General features: G+C 43.2%; 1 protein-coding gene across 4 annotated transcripts in view; it reads right to left on the bottom strand.

Annotated features, from left to right (window-relative positions):
* Nucleotides 1-7,744, bottom strand: part of FBXL5 (F-box and leucine rich repeat protein 5) — a 251,460-nt gene extending 243,716 nt beyond the window's left edge. For 3 of the 4 annotated variants that reach the window (XR_003854714.1, XM_029590712.1, XM_029590737.1), the window contains exon 1: nucleotides 7,513-7,744. Coding sequence is in view for 3 of the 4 variants with exons in the window: in XM_029590712.1 (XP_029446572.1) it covers nucleotides 7,513-7,596 (84 nt within the window). In the remaining variant the exon portion in view is untranslated. The remainder of the gene's footprint in view (nucleotides 1-7,512) is intronic. The other variant, XM_029590722.1, reaches the window with a different exon arrangement.
* Nucleotides 7,745-14,820: the final 7,076 nt, after the last annotated feature.

The following is a 14,820-nucleotide window of genomic DNA, read 5'->3' as shown; positions in this document are numbered from 1 at the left end:
TCAATTTTTCCAGCATCGGTTCTCGAGCCCGCTGACAACCATGGGTTCGGAAAACGGACGCCACCTAAATTGAGCATCTGTCTTCCAACCCGGGGGCCGCTGGCCAATTTTAAATTATTTTTTAATTTTTGACTTTTTTTTTAAATTTTGGGGCCTCCGACTTAATATTGCTATGATATTAAGTCGGAGGGTGTACAGAAAAGCAGTTTTTTCTGCTTTTCTGTACACTTCTCCGGTGCCGGCAGAAATCAGCGCCTGCCTTTGGGCAGGCGTTAATTTCTGAAAGTAAAATGTGCGGGGTTGGACGCGTGTTTGACGTATAAGGGGTAAAAGCTAGCACGTTGAAAACGTGCGTCCAAACCCGGGCTGATACAGTACAGTGCGCTCCACCGGAGCGCACTGTATTGTATCGGCCCATCAGAAAGCAGACAACGTGACCCGGAAATTGAACAAAGGTCGTTTCACATAGCAGTACACAAGTCTTACCTCACTGAGTCACCAGGCCAGTCTATAAATGCATTTTTCAAGCCTCATGTCGCATCTGAATCAATAATTTTAAAGGTCTAACACAATTGGTTTTAAAAAAAATACAAAACAAAAAAAAACAAAACACCTCACCTTCTAGATCACTAGTACTCAAACTGGTCCTTGGGCACACCTCCCAATCAATAGTAAATATACATGACATATCTACATACACTGGAGGCAGTGCATACAAATCTATCCATGATATTCATTAAGAATAACCTAAAAAAAGGTAATTTTATTTATATTTATCTTTTTATATTCTGCTTTTTGGCACTTCAAAGGAGATTATTCAGGTACTGTAGGTATTTTCCTATCCCCAGAGGGCATACAATCTAAATTTTGTACCTGAGGCAACAGAGGGTAAGATAACTAGCCCAAGGTCACAAGGAGCCTGCTGCTGTAACCATTAGGCTACTCTTCCATTCATTGGGAAGGGGGGGAGGGGGGGGTGTCAGGGGGCACAGAGGAGATCAGTATGAGCACCAGTGCTTTAGGTTGTAAATCCAGAAAAAGGGCAAAAAAACCTACCATGTATCTCTTATCAATACCAAGCCAAGGTAGAGGTGCATTACTACTACTACTTAATCGCTTCTATAGTGCTACTCAACATACAATCTCTGTACAAAAACAGTCCCTGCTCTGTAGAGCTTACAATCTAATCAAAGCAAACATACGGGCCGATACAGTAAACCATGTGGGAGAGCAGGCGAGTGCCCACTCTCCTGTGCGCGCGATTCAGTAACTCAATTTATTTAAATTAGGGCCCGCAGTAAAAAAAAAAAAAAAAAAAGAGGCGCTAGGGACACTAGCGTGTCCCTAGCGCCTCTTTTTTGATGGAAGCGGTGGCTGTCAGCGAGTTTGACAGCTGACACTCAATTTTGCCGGCGTTGGTTCTCCAACCCACTGACAGCCACGGGTTCGGAAACCGGCAAAATTGAGCGTCCAGTTTTCTACCCGCGGGCCCATTTAAAAAAAAAAATTTTTTTAATTATTTTTAACTTTTTTTTTTTTTTAAACTTTTGGGGCCTCCGACTTAATATCACCATGATATTAAGTCGGAGAGTGTGCAGAAAAGCAGTTTTTACTGCTTTTCTGTGCACTTCCCTGGCGCCGGCAGAAATTAACGCCTACCTTTGGGTAAGCGCTAATTACTTAAAGTAAATGTGCGGCTTGGCTGCACATTTTACTTACTGTATTGCGCGGGAATGACTAATAGGGCCATCAACATGCATTTACATGTTGCGGGCGCTATTAGTCTCGGTGGGGTGGGGGGGGGTGTGGGACGCGCGTTTTCGATGCGCTATTACCCCTTACTGAATAAGGGGTAAAGCTAGCGTGTCGAAAACGCACGTCCAAATGCCGGTTAACAGTGAGCTCCACCGGAGCGCACTGTACTGTATTGGCCTGATACAGAGCAAAAGAGACTTTGGGAATTTCATTTATTAAGAAAATGGTAATCAATAAGGCTGTAAGCAGAATATTGGAGGTTAGGATTTAAAAGCAGCCTCAAAAAGGTGGGTTTTTAGACTAGATTTGATTAACACAAGTGAGGGAACATGACACAGCAATTCAGAAAGCTTATTCCAAGCATATGGTGCAGCCAGGTGAAAAACACGGAGAAAGGAGTTGACAGTATGTATTTATTTATTTATTTAAAACATACTTATAGTCCATGAGTTCCAACATAGTTCACCGAAGGGAAGGTCACAGATAAGAGTGACTTGTCTGATGAGCAGCATTCATGAAGAGGGGTGTAGGTAGAGAAGAGAGGATAGTTTTATTTATTTTATATTCCACTTTTTCAGACATATAAGGAACTGCAAAGTGAAGGCTTTTGTATGTAAGAGCTTAAACTCTATGAGGAAAGATTGGGAGCCATGCAATGACTTGAGAAGAAATTATGGGGGGTACAACGACTCTGGCAAAAGATAAGTCATGCAGCTGAATTTTGGATAAGAACATAAGAGATTGCCATGCTGGGTCAGACTAAGGGTCCATCAAGCCCAGCATCCTGTTTCCAATAGAGGCCAAACCAGGCCACAAGAACCTGACAAGTACCCAAACACTAAAGAGAGATTGTTCACTGGGAGACCTGTGAAGAGCAGGTTGCAGTAGTTTAAGTGGGACAATTGGAGAAAGTGAATAAGGGTTTTGATAGTGTGATTCACAAAGAAAGGAGCAGATGTTTTGGTGATGTTTTAAAGAAAAACAATTTAACAATGTTGTAGATATGTGAAAACAGAGAGGAGTTGAAGATGACCCCAGGGGGACTGGGAGAATGGCAGAGTTATTCACTGAAAATGGGGAGAAGAGAGGTAATGGGTTTGGGTGAAAGATAAGGAGTTCTATCTTGGCCATGTTGACTTTTAAGATGGTAGTGGGACATCCAAGCAGCAATGTCAATTAGGCTGAAATCTGGATTCCTGATGAAATTTCTGGTGTAGAGAGGTAAATCTGGGAATTAGCAGCTTAAAGATGGTACTAAAAAACAAGTATCAGCACCAAGGGAATTAGTATACAAAACGTTAAGAAGATCCAGGACAGAGCCCAATGGTATATCAATTCATAGTGGGATGGCAGCTAGAAGAGAATCCACCAGAGGACATATTAAAAGTGTGATGGGAGAGGCAAGAGAACCAAAACAGGGTGGAGTCCCAAAATCCAAATGAGGACAGAGTATCAAGGAGTAGGTAGTGCTCAACAATATCAAAAACAGTAGCCTGGTCAAGGAGAAAAAAAGATCAAGTTTAGTTTTATCCATAAACATCACCAAAAACTTTGGCAACAGCTGGTTCTGTGAAAAATATAGGTGAAAATCACTCTGAAGTAGACTAAGAATGACTTGAGTTGAAAGAAAGTCAAGACAGTGAAGATGGGAAGGTTGGATGTAAAAAAAAGGAGAAGATGGGATGAAAGCACAGCAAATAAAGTCCAGTGAGGGTTTTTTGAGGAATTTATTTATTTATTTTTAGATTTTTATATACCGGTGTTCCTGTATTAAAATACAGATCACATCGGTTTACATTGAAACATAAAAATTACGCCAAGAGGCGGTACATATAACAAGGTTATAGAACTTGGAAAACATGGAAAACAGGTTCGAAAAATAACATTGAGAAAATTGTATAGTCTCTTTGAGAAACCAAATCATAAAATAAGGCGTAATTGTCTAAGATAAATGTGATCTGCAGAAGGGATTGCGATGGTGAGAAAAACTTGATAGCTGGAGGTAAAAATAATCAAAGTTCTGGAAAAGCTTGGCTAAAGAGCCAGGTTTTAATTTTCTTTTTGAAGGAAGCGAAGCAGATCTCAAGACGGATGTCTGGCGGGAGCATGTTCCATTGGACGGGTCCTGCTAAAGAGATGGTACGTTTCTGATGTAAGGATATTGTTGAAGGAACAAAGAGTGTGCCTTTATAAGCTCCTCTGATAGGTCTAGATGAAGAGTGAAAACGAAGTTGGGTACTTAAGTGGAGTGGGGATATGTTGTAAATAGATTTATGAATTGCTGTGTATACTTTATAGAGAATCCTTTGCTTAATAGGCAGCCAGTGGAGGAGTTTTAGTATGGGGGTTATATGGTCTCTTTTATTTGTATTGGTAAGGATTCTAGCTGCAGAGTTTTGAATCATCTGGAGGGGTTTGATGGATGAGGTAGGGAGACCAAAAAGAAGCGAGTTGCAATAATCGATTTTTGTTAGAATAATGGCTTGTAGAACCATCCGAAAATCATTGAAGTGGAGAAGTGGTTTCAATTTTCTCAGGACAAGAAGTTTATAGAAGCAGTCTTTAGTGGTGGTGCTTATAAATTTTTTGAAGTTAAGCTGATTATCTATCATGACGCCTAGATCACGTACATATGGTGAGTGATTAATTATAGGAGTGGTAGAAATGAGTGGGACAGCTGGGTATATTAGATTGTTATTAACGTCATGATTGATAATTAAGATCTCGGTTTTGTTGTTGTTGAGAATAAGGCTGAGACTGGATAGAAGATGATTGATTAGTTGCAAGCAATTATTCCAGTGAATCAAGGTTTTGTGTAGGGATTCTGAGATTGGGATGAGTATTTGGATGTCATCCGCGTAAATGTAGTGTGTTAGGTTTAGATTATTAAGAAGACGACAGAGAGGGAGAAGGTAAATGTTGAAAAGGGTTGGAGAGAGGGAGGAACCTTGAGGGACTCCTTGATTTGCTGGGACCGGGTGTGATTCTTTGTTGTTTATCTTTACCTTGAATTGTCTATTAACCAGGAAGGACTTGAACCAGCTGAGTACTGTTCCCTTAATGCCTATGTCTATCAGACCTTGTAATAAAGATGAATGGTTGACAGTGTCAAAAGCCGCAGAGAGATCTAAAAGAATAAGGAGGTGAGGTTGTTTTTTATCCATATTAGTTAGAATATTGTCGGTGAGAGAGATAAGTAGGGATTCAGTGCTTAACGATTTACGAAAACCGTACTGGGAAGGTGCAAGAATGTAGTTTTCTTCCAGGTACTCTGATAGTTGTCTATTGACTATCTTTTCCATAATTTTGGCGATCATTGGCAAATTGGCTATTGGGCGGAAGTTAGCTGGATCTGTGGCCGGAAGATTTGGTTTTTTAAGAAGAGGTTTAAGAATTGCTAGTTTAAGTTGGTCAGGAACTAGACCTTGGGAAAGAGAGCAATTAATGATATCGGCAATTGGCTTTGAAATGGTATTCCTTATAGCAATGAGGAGGTTGTTTGGAATTGTGTCTAAGGGATGAGAGGATGGTTTCATTTTCTTGAGAATATTTTCGATCTCAAGAGCTGATGTGGTTTCAAAAGTTTCTAGAGTCGTATTTAGTTTTGGTGGAGTATTAGGTGGAGATGGAGAAGAACTAGATGAAGAGAAAGAAACAGTCAATTTATCAATTTTTTCCTTGAAGTATTCAGCTAGTTCGGAGGCTTTGTTGAGAGCTTGATCATCTGGGATGGTAGGAGGGGTTGGTTTAGTGAGGGCAGAAACGTAGGAGAAGAGTGCTTTCGAATCAAAGATGAAATGATGTATTTTTTTAGAGAAAAAGTCTCTCTTAGTTTTAAGAATGTTGATCCTGTAGGCATTGAGAGTGGTTTTGTATACAGCTAATGTTGTGGGGGATGGGTTTTTTCTCCATGTGTGTTCACAACTTGTTTGAAGGCAAGCATAATTGCAATGGAAAGTGATATACTGAGGGTATGACAGATGGGCTGAATGACTGCAAAGGAAATAGAGCTGAGAAGCTGGGAGGGAATGGGGTCAAAGGCACTGATAGTGAGTTTAGAATAAAAGAGAAAATATGCAGTTTCCTCCACCACAATTTCAGAAAAAGTGAAGGTAAAAGGGGAAAGGAATGAAGTGGGTGAGTTGATCTGTCCAGAGAGTTGGCAGGGGAGATGTAAGAGGTGGAGGCAGTTTGAAGAGAGAAACACAGGCAAGAATTGGAAAATTTGTCAGATGATCATAGTAGCCTTGCTTGGTAAATGCAAGAGTGGAAGGAGGTCAGCATGAATTTGAAATGCATGAGCCAGCATGGGAATTTTAGCCAGAGATGCTCTGCTGAGCAGGTACAAGAAGTGACTCCTGGATTCTAGCAATAATCTAGTACTGAAAAGTGTGGCTACAGGGACTTAAGTCAACAAGGAACACTTGCCTAACCCTAAACTGTTCCTAATCACTCTTCTGTGGATACATCTGTACTACGATGAGATAAAAAAAATGCTCTCAGGACAAACACTGTGTTGAACTTTGGAAACTTGTTTATCAAGTGAAGAACAGTATCAGCAGGGCTTAAGCAGGTGGTTGTGGGGGTCAGTAGCTTGTCTGTGCCTGGGACCTGACTCAACAGCCTGGGAACCTTCATGTCCTACACTGGACATGAAGGTTCCCAGGCTCGAGCAGTAGCTTGTCTACAAGTACACTTGTTTACAAAGCCCTATAAAAGTTCAGGGTTCTCCAGTGGGAGGCCAGAGCCTCACCTGTGCACTGACGAGTGGCACAGGATTTTTCCCATTGAAGCTGTGTGCTCCTGTTTTTCGGTTGCACCGGGGTTCCACGACCTGAGTGGCAGGATGCTCATTTGGTATGTATTATAATCACGGGAAATGAAGTATGTGTGCTGTAAATAATGCTGTATTTTATTATTACTGTTGATGCATTATTTTACTGTAATTATTGCACATTATATTATAGTGTGTATTCTTGTGTGTGATCTGCTTATCTCTCACTCGGGCAACCTGTTATAACATCAACGCAACCTTTTAACCCTCCAAACACCAGTCTAAAACTCTATTAAACTCCGTTCTCTTATAGTCGCAGCCACAAACAGCCCAGTACCAAATAAGCTGAGATTGTTGGAGTCAACGATCCTACCCTCACTTGGGAGAAAGGTTAAATCTGAAACCCTGCAGTCAGGCTCATTCCTCCCCCACCCCTTGCTCTCTGGTATCTTTATTGCCCAGGCTAAACTCTGACAGCCCAACCTTTCATCACCTACAGGAAGTCGCCATCGCTTGACCAAAGATCGCTCCGGGAGCCCTACACCCGTTACGACTGCTGCCGCCCTCCCACAGAGCAGGTAAGAAAAGCACCGAGAAACAGGGCGAGCGCCGGAGAGAAGGAAAGGAAGCGCTGGACGGACGCGCACTGATGAGAATTCACCAGAACAAAACAAAAACACACGCGCGCGCGCGCCCCTCTCCCAGGCCGCACAGCGACAACCATCCCGTCCCTCGCCTTGCGGACAGGGCTGAGCTTCGGCTCCGCTAGATACACATCACGGAAGGAGCGTTGCCCAACCTTTCCAGCGTGGGAGATAAGGGAGGGAGACCAGCGCTGTATATCAGTAGAAAGGGACGCGGGAGTGGACGAGTAATAGCGCGCCAGTATTGCTATAGGGGGGTGGAGCTTGGCGCGCGGCTCCTGACAGCTACGCAGCAAGAATAGAAGCAGCAGCAGTAGCACTGCCCCCCCGCCGCCTCACCTTGTCGCAATAGCGCCCGACCAGTTGCTTCATCCGCCAGTGCGGCGCCGTGAACACGTCCACCTCGTCCGGGAAAGGAGCCATTCTCGCCTCCCCATAGAGAGAGAGAGCCACTCGCCCGCTGACTGAGGAAGGCGCACAACCGCCGTCTCCAAATTACACCCACTACCTTTTCTCTAACCGCGCCTGCGCTGCGAGCGTCACCGAAGTCACGTGGCGAGGGAGGACGCGAAGTCGCTTCCGGGACGGCCTAGGTTCGTCCTAGTCACGTGATACTGGCGGCGCTCGCTTTAGGACGTCTTTTGATTACACTGAAACGTAGCTTGCGTGGTGCGAGCCGAGCAAGATAGTTAAGTAGCGTCCGGGATGTCCAACAGTGCTAATGCTCTAACGAGTCCTGCATCCTATCTCTACGATAGTGGACAGTCGTGATACTTGGAAGTGTTCGTCAGACTCCAAATACACAATTGCGCCATATTTTGATTAAAAAGTTGGGTTCGCTTAGAAACTGTCGTTTGATTTTTCAGTACAAGTGTTTACAACTCTTGCTGAAAAATCAAGCATTAACTCATCAAGTAATTTTTTTCAAATGTATGTTCCGCCTTTCGGCACTTTGAAGTGGATTACATTCAGGTACTATAGGTAATGATGGGCACTGTGCTTACTTCCAACAGGGAGCTGCAACTGATTCTGTATATATAATGCATAAATATAAAGCATGGGTAAATTATATTTTATGATTTTAATTTAATATTAAATTAGCAACATCAATACTAACAAAATTCTGTTTCAATTCTGAAAACCATATAAAATTGGGTAACAAGTTATAAATTGTAGAAACAAGGGAGGGAAGTTCCTATTGCATTTTTTTGCTTTGTTTTATTCTAATCTATTTTTGTTACAAAATTCCAGTCTCAACCATGATCCGCAAAAGGAACGTGGTCAAAAGTACTCAGCTCTTGGCCAATCCTAGGATCAGGATGATCACAAGCAACACACTTGTCCTTCTCTAATAAAACATAATAAAAGAAAATTGGGGTTGCATTGTTGGGGCGCGAGTTATCTGCCTTAAGACCAGTAGAAACAGGGAGAGTACAGAAGGGAAAACAGCAGTCACTGAGAAATCTTTGTGGTCTTTAACAGTGCCTTTCACAACAGAGTGAAAAAGAATGGTCATTGGATGGTGTAGTTCAGTATTAGAATGCAGGCAGATAAGCTTTATTCAAAAGGTGAGGGTCCTAGACTTCAGGAAAACTTATTGTGTTAAATGGGAGAGTACCACATGGAGTCGCTAGCTGAATGGGAAAATCTAAGGGAAGTGGAAGAACAGTGGGCAGAACAAAAAGGAGATATTATAAGGAAAGATAATCTTTTTGTTAGGAAAGTAAATAAAAGTAAGAAGAAAAAAGGGCATTATGCTTTTCCAAAGAAGTAGCTGAAAAGGTAATGGAGAACAGGTTAGCATTCATAAACTACAAGACATTGCAGAAAGAGTAAGATAGGCAACAATATCTAGAACAGCTAAGAGAAGCTGAGAAAGTAATCATGGGCGTGAAGATGCAAATGGAAGAAAAATATGGTAAAACATTTGAAGATGTTAGTGCTAGGAGGAAGTGCAAAAGTGGCATTGTAAGACTCTTCAGGTGAGAAATATTTAGAGGCTGATGAGAAAGTGGAATTTACAAATATTTCTGTTTGTTCACTGAGGAAGGGTCAGGAATAGTGCCACAGAAAATGGATACAAATAGGATAAAAAGGTAAATGTCGATTTTCAGAGGACTGTGCTTTTGAGAAGCTAATTAAACTAAAAATAGATAAAACAATGAGGCTGGACACCTAGGCCCAGCTCCGAGGCCTAGCCCTCCAAACCAGGTCCAATGCCAAGGCCTGACCCTCCAGCCAGGCCTGGCACTAGGGCCTGCCTAGAGAGGGCCAGGATCAGGTCCTTCACAAGTGCTGGGACCAGGGATCTCCAACCCCAGCCCCCTCTTACACCCTTCATGAATACAGTGTTGAAATGGGTAGGATTGATGTCCAGTTATTCCTGCCTGGGTCTCGACACTTTAAAAATGGCGCTGTCCATCTAGAGATGGTGCCAAAGTGACATCACTTTGGTGCCTTCCACTGGTGCGGCTAGTGCCATTTTGATATATAGCTGTACATTTCTATGACTGTACAACAAAATGGTGCCAGCTGCACTAGAGGAAGGCGACAAAGTGATCACACGGCACTGTCCCCAGGCAGACCACCATTTTTAAAGCACCGGGACCCAAGTGTGAGTGACTGAGTATTGCTTCTGCATATTTCAATGCTGTATTTGGCAAGACGGGAAGAGGGGCCAGGGTCGGAGCTTCCTGACCCCTGCACTTGTAAAGGACTCGGCACACTCTTGACAGGGTCAGAGGCAGGCCTTGGTGCAAGGCCCCACCACCAGGGGTAGGCCTCAGCATGGGCCAATTTTTTAGAGCAGTAAAGCTAACCAGGGGCACTGGAAGACCTTTTTTTTTTTTTTTTTTTTTTTAATAGCGGTTCAGGAGTTTTTTTGTTTTGAGTGGGCTTTTTTGTTGAATTTTTTTTTTTTTTTACTTTGGCAAATGAACCAAACAAAAAAAAATTAAACAAACTGAGTAAAAAAACCCTCCCCAAAAAAACAACAAAATTTTGAGGCTGCACATCCCTAGAAATTGGTGTAATTGGAACCTCTAACAAGTTTCCAGAGAGGGTGGACACAGAGAAACGAGGGAGAGTTAAAGAAGCAGGGGAGGTTGCATGGGAATTTCTCTGGTTCAGCCATTCCAGAGAAGTCTGGAGGGAAACTTGGATTTCAGCATAAACCCTTGCTCCTGCGGCAGAAGACAGGCCTTCCTGTTCAGAATGATCTTTGTCTGCAGGATCATTCTGTGGAATTGTGACTGGAAACCCATCTACCTGGAATAGCAAATCCGGTGGAAACTGCTTTAATGGAGCATGTGAGCAGAGGACAGCTATGCCTTTGTTACTGGAACTGGTCTTTTCCCAGCACAGCTTCAGGATCTTAGTCCTTGGAAATTTTATCTCACTACCAACAGAATGCCACCAGACAATAAAAACAACAAACTAAAAGTGCAATAACAAGTGTGTGTACTTTTATTTTGTATAATCATCACCACTAAAAGCAAAAGAGCTTCCAAAACCAAAAAGGAAACTTGTATGTTTTTCTCACCAAGTCTTGTTTGTACAATGCCAATGGCCAGTTTAATGCTATTCTTTTCCCAGTCCTTACTCCTGGATGTTGGCAGTGTTGCCCTTCTCCTGTTCTCTTTTCTTTGCCTTTTCTCCTCAGCATTCTGTTCGCGGGAGTTATGTTTTGTTCGATAAGGGATTCTACAGTTATGGATTATCTGAACTTAAAATAAGATAATAAGCAATCCAAGTTCAGGTAAAAGGAAACAATATCTACACCTTCTATTGATAAAATTATGAAATTTTTATTACAGCAGTATAAAATATACATTGGTTTTATAAATAGTAGATTTTGTTTAGGTGTCTGGTTTAACAGAGCAAATTACTCTTGTTACAAAGGCTATGAAAACACCTGCAATTAACTCCAAGTTAACTTGCACTTGACAAATGCAGTGCCAATTAAACTATCCCAGTTTAAAGAAGTCATTTAGATAGTTATCTCACCCTCTGCAGCAGTAGGGTTGACCCTCTGGAGAATCAAGATCCTGTCTCAGCATGGAGGATAGCGAGCTCGACCTCTGGCAGGCAAAGGACAAGTTAACACCACAATCTCAGGGCAACAGACCCAGAGTGCTTACAGATACCTCTGCAAGTTATTTGGCAAGGGCAGGGCGATGATGGCACAGCTTTCCAGGGCATAGGCAAGGATGAGGTTGGCAAGTACTCAACGGTTAATGGAGCAAGACTGGGCTGTGCTAACCCAATCTTGAAGCTTAGTTTCAGCTTTGTGAAAAGTCTTGGTTGCCAAGTTCACAGGTATAGAATTTGTGTGAACAGTAGCAAGTCATGTGGCACGGTGCAGTAGTGCAGTCTGGCAAATCCAAAGTCCTTTTCTTCCCCAGACTTCATACGTATGCAGATGATCCAAAAGTTAATCTTGATTGGATGTAGGGTTGCCAACTGGATCCATATTATCAGTACAGACTAATCCGGTCTTGATTTTACCCCACTGCCTAAATAAACCTTTCTTGGGAATCAAAAGGAGCACCAGAGTTACTAATCTGTGCAGGAAATACAGTAAAACTAGGACTGGATCAAACTGTCCTGAAAATCTGCATTAAATTGGCAACCCTAATTGGATGTTACCACAGTCCATTGGCATACGATTGGTGAACTTCCAATATGACTTCATTTTAACTGGTACATGTATGCATATTCTCATGACGATGCTGGCATGAGTCAGAAGATATCTGTGAATAATACTGAGCTTCATGGCCAGGGACAAAGTTAGTCAAGACCACAGCTTAGCAAGTTTGTGTTCAGCGATATCAGCAAAATTGTAAGGTGAAGACAGATTACTTGATATGAAGAACAATAGTAGCTTCTTAATGTAGTTCCCACAGGCATTAAAACTGCAAAGGCCATCACATGGCTTGACGTTCCTCTTGCATTGCTAAAGTCTGCAGAGTTTGGTTAAGTTGCACCTTCCTTTTTAGGATGACTGGCTTATTACTACAGCTACATTGCCTTTAGAATAAGAATCGCCGTTAAGGCTTGCCATACTGGGTCAGACCAAGGGTCCATGAAGCCCACTATTCTGTTTCCAACAGTGGCCAAGCCAGGTCACAAATACCTGTCAGGATCCCAAGGGGTAGATAGATTCCAAGCTGCTTATCCCAAGAATAAACAGTGGATTTCTGCAACTCTACCTTAATAATTGTTAATGCACTTTTCTTCCAGGAATTTGTCCAAACCTTTTTTAAACGCAGCTATACTAATAGCTTTTACCACATCCTCTGGCAACAAATTCCAGAATTTAATCACACCTTATGAATGGCTGTACTCTAATTACTGATTACTTCTACAGTTTCTATTGGTGTATATGTTACAACCTAAAGTTTACTTGTGGTTATTATATTTTGTTATAAACATGGTTTTTTTTTCTAGACTAGGTAAAGGCTGATACATTTGGCTTAAGTTAAAACTGTAGCTTGGTTTATACTTTGGTATGAGCTTCATTTTTTCTGACCCATACAAACTACTTCTAAGAGAATATAAGACACATTACAGTTACACTCTTATGATAAGAGTTCATGCCATTTTCAGCCTATCCTCCACCAGCCTACATGCTCTTAACTTTTTTTGTGTTCAAGATTACAGGTCTTTTCATCTTTTTTCAGGGCTTTTTTGCATCTTGCTGAACTTTGATTATGCTTGCAGTAATGTAGAAATTCAGAGTTGCTTTTTTCAGAAGATTCTGAGAGATTCAGGACTCTCTAGCAGAAGTTTTTGAAGTTTAGGAATGCTCTAGATTATACCTGACCTGCAGAAACTACTGGTATTAGCTCTGAAATAGGAAAATAGCAACAGCCCTAGTGTTGGCTTGGAGGTCCAATGGCAACACACTTCTGGACTAGAATCTGTGTACTATTTTATTTTTCTTCTGCATTACTCTTGTTAGGGTTTGTGGACCCTTGGCCAGAGGTGGGGTTGACGCAACCTGTGGAGGATGTGCCCCACAGGTCCCCACCATCGGCAGGCTGGACAGGCGGGCCTCTGTGTGGCTGGTCCCGGGAACGGCCAGAGGATGGCAGTGTCGGGTCTTGGGCGCTGGACGATGCAGGCGGCAGCTAGGCGAAGGAGAGGTCAGGTCCAGTCCGAGGTCAGAGGTGGGCAGCAGGAGGCAAAGGTCAGGTCCGGTCAGAGGCAGGCAGCAAGAGCAAAGGTCAGTTCTGGTCCGAGGTCAAGGCCAACAGCAGCAGGCATAGGTGAAGCCCAGGCCGAAGCCCCAGGAGGAGCCAGAGCCGAGACAGGGGTCCGGCAGCTGTCACCCCAAAGGGAATAGAAGGCTGCTGAGGCTGGAAGGCTGAAGTGGGAACTTCAGAGCAGGAACCTCCGAAGTAGGAATGCCGAGCAGGGACCTCCGAAGTAGGAATGCTGAGACAGGAATCACCGAAGCAGGAACCTCCGAAGTAGGAACGCTGAGACAGGAATCACCGAAGCAGGAACCTAGAAACTCGTTACCAAGTCAGTCAGCTGGAGCTGGGGTGGTCCTTATATAGGTCGGAGGGCCAGACGTCAACATCACGGGCCGGAGCCTGGTTTCCCACTGTTGGCCCTTTAAAAGGAGTCAAGGCGGCATGCGTGCATACCTAGGGAGGGCCCGGAAGGAAGCGGCGGTCGGCGGTGTCTCAGCCGCCACGCAGAGTGCCAGAGGCCAGGATGGAGACGGAGTATGGCGGCAGCAGCTGGCTGCTGCCGCAAGTGCGCCGGGAGCAGGAGAGGGCGAGAGCTGGCAGGTGAGTGGTGCCAGCCTCTGGTTGCCGTGGCCAGTGAGCGTAACAACTCTGCCACTGGTGTAACTTCCTCTTGGTTTGAGGTCCCTAATGCAAGGGTCACACTGTCCCAGACTGCTCACTCATTTCTCCAACTACTCTTCCACTGGGAAGCCAGAGTCCAACTGGTAGTAAGAAGGACAAATATCCGGGACCTTAGGCTCTTAAGGGTGAGTACCTAGTACAATCTCTTTTACCACTCAACTACTTTCCCAGTAGTACTCACAATTGCAGATCTTAGCAGACCAGTAGACAATCTCCAGTTGAAAGAAAACAGGCAGAGACTTGGAGTGGTGTTCAAACAAAAAATATTTTGCTGCAACTTAAAAAATAGAATTTAGGCAAGAATAGCATAAGGAAAAGAAGTATGATAACTTCACCTACAGTTTCTCTATCCATATCCAGCCTCTGAAGTCTACAGAATAAATTGTTGTGCTTCTAGTAGACTCAAAAGTTGTGGCAGTGATCTCTCTCTGAGGTGTTTCACATCAGTTCAGGTTTACCAGACTTGCAATGATCCAGTGCACTGGTGGTATCTATAAATGAGATTTAATAAAAAAAAATCGGGTAGGCATTTCTTATCAACATGAGGTGAAGGAGATCTGGAGGTTCTCCCCTGGAAAGTACTAGGTACTCAGATGCTCATGATCTGGGCCACTTTGACTGGACCTTTCTGGGATCCTTTGTCAGTGTCAGTAGATTGGGCAGCACTTTCTGTATTTAAAATCTGGAATGCAGCTTGGATTTCTCCTGGCATGCCGTCAGGAGACTGGATCCTTTTCCAGCTTCAGTTTTTTTTTATTCAGACCAT

This window comes from Rhinatrema bivittatum, chromosome 1 (assembly GCF_901001135.1).
Source record: "Rhinatrema bivittatum chromosome 1, aRhiBiv1.1, whole genome shotgun sequence".
NCBI lineage: Eukaryota > Metazoa > Chordata > Amphibia > Gymnophiona > Rhinatrematidae > Rhinatrema > Rhinatrema bivittatum.
This window is presented reverse-complemented; position numbering and strand designations above follow the sequence as displayed.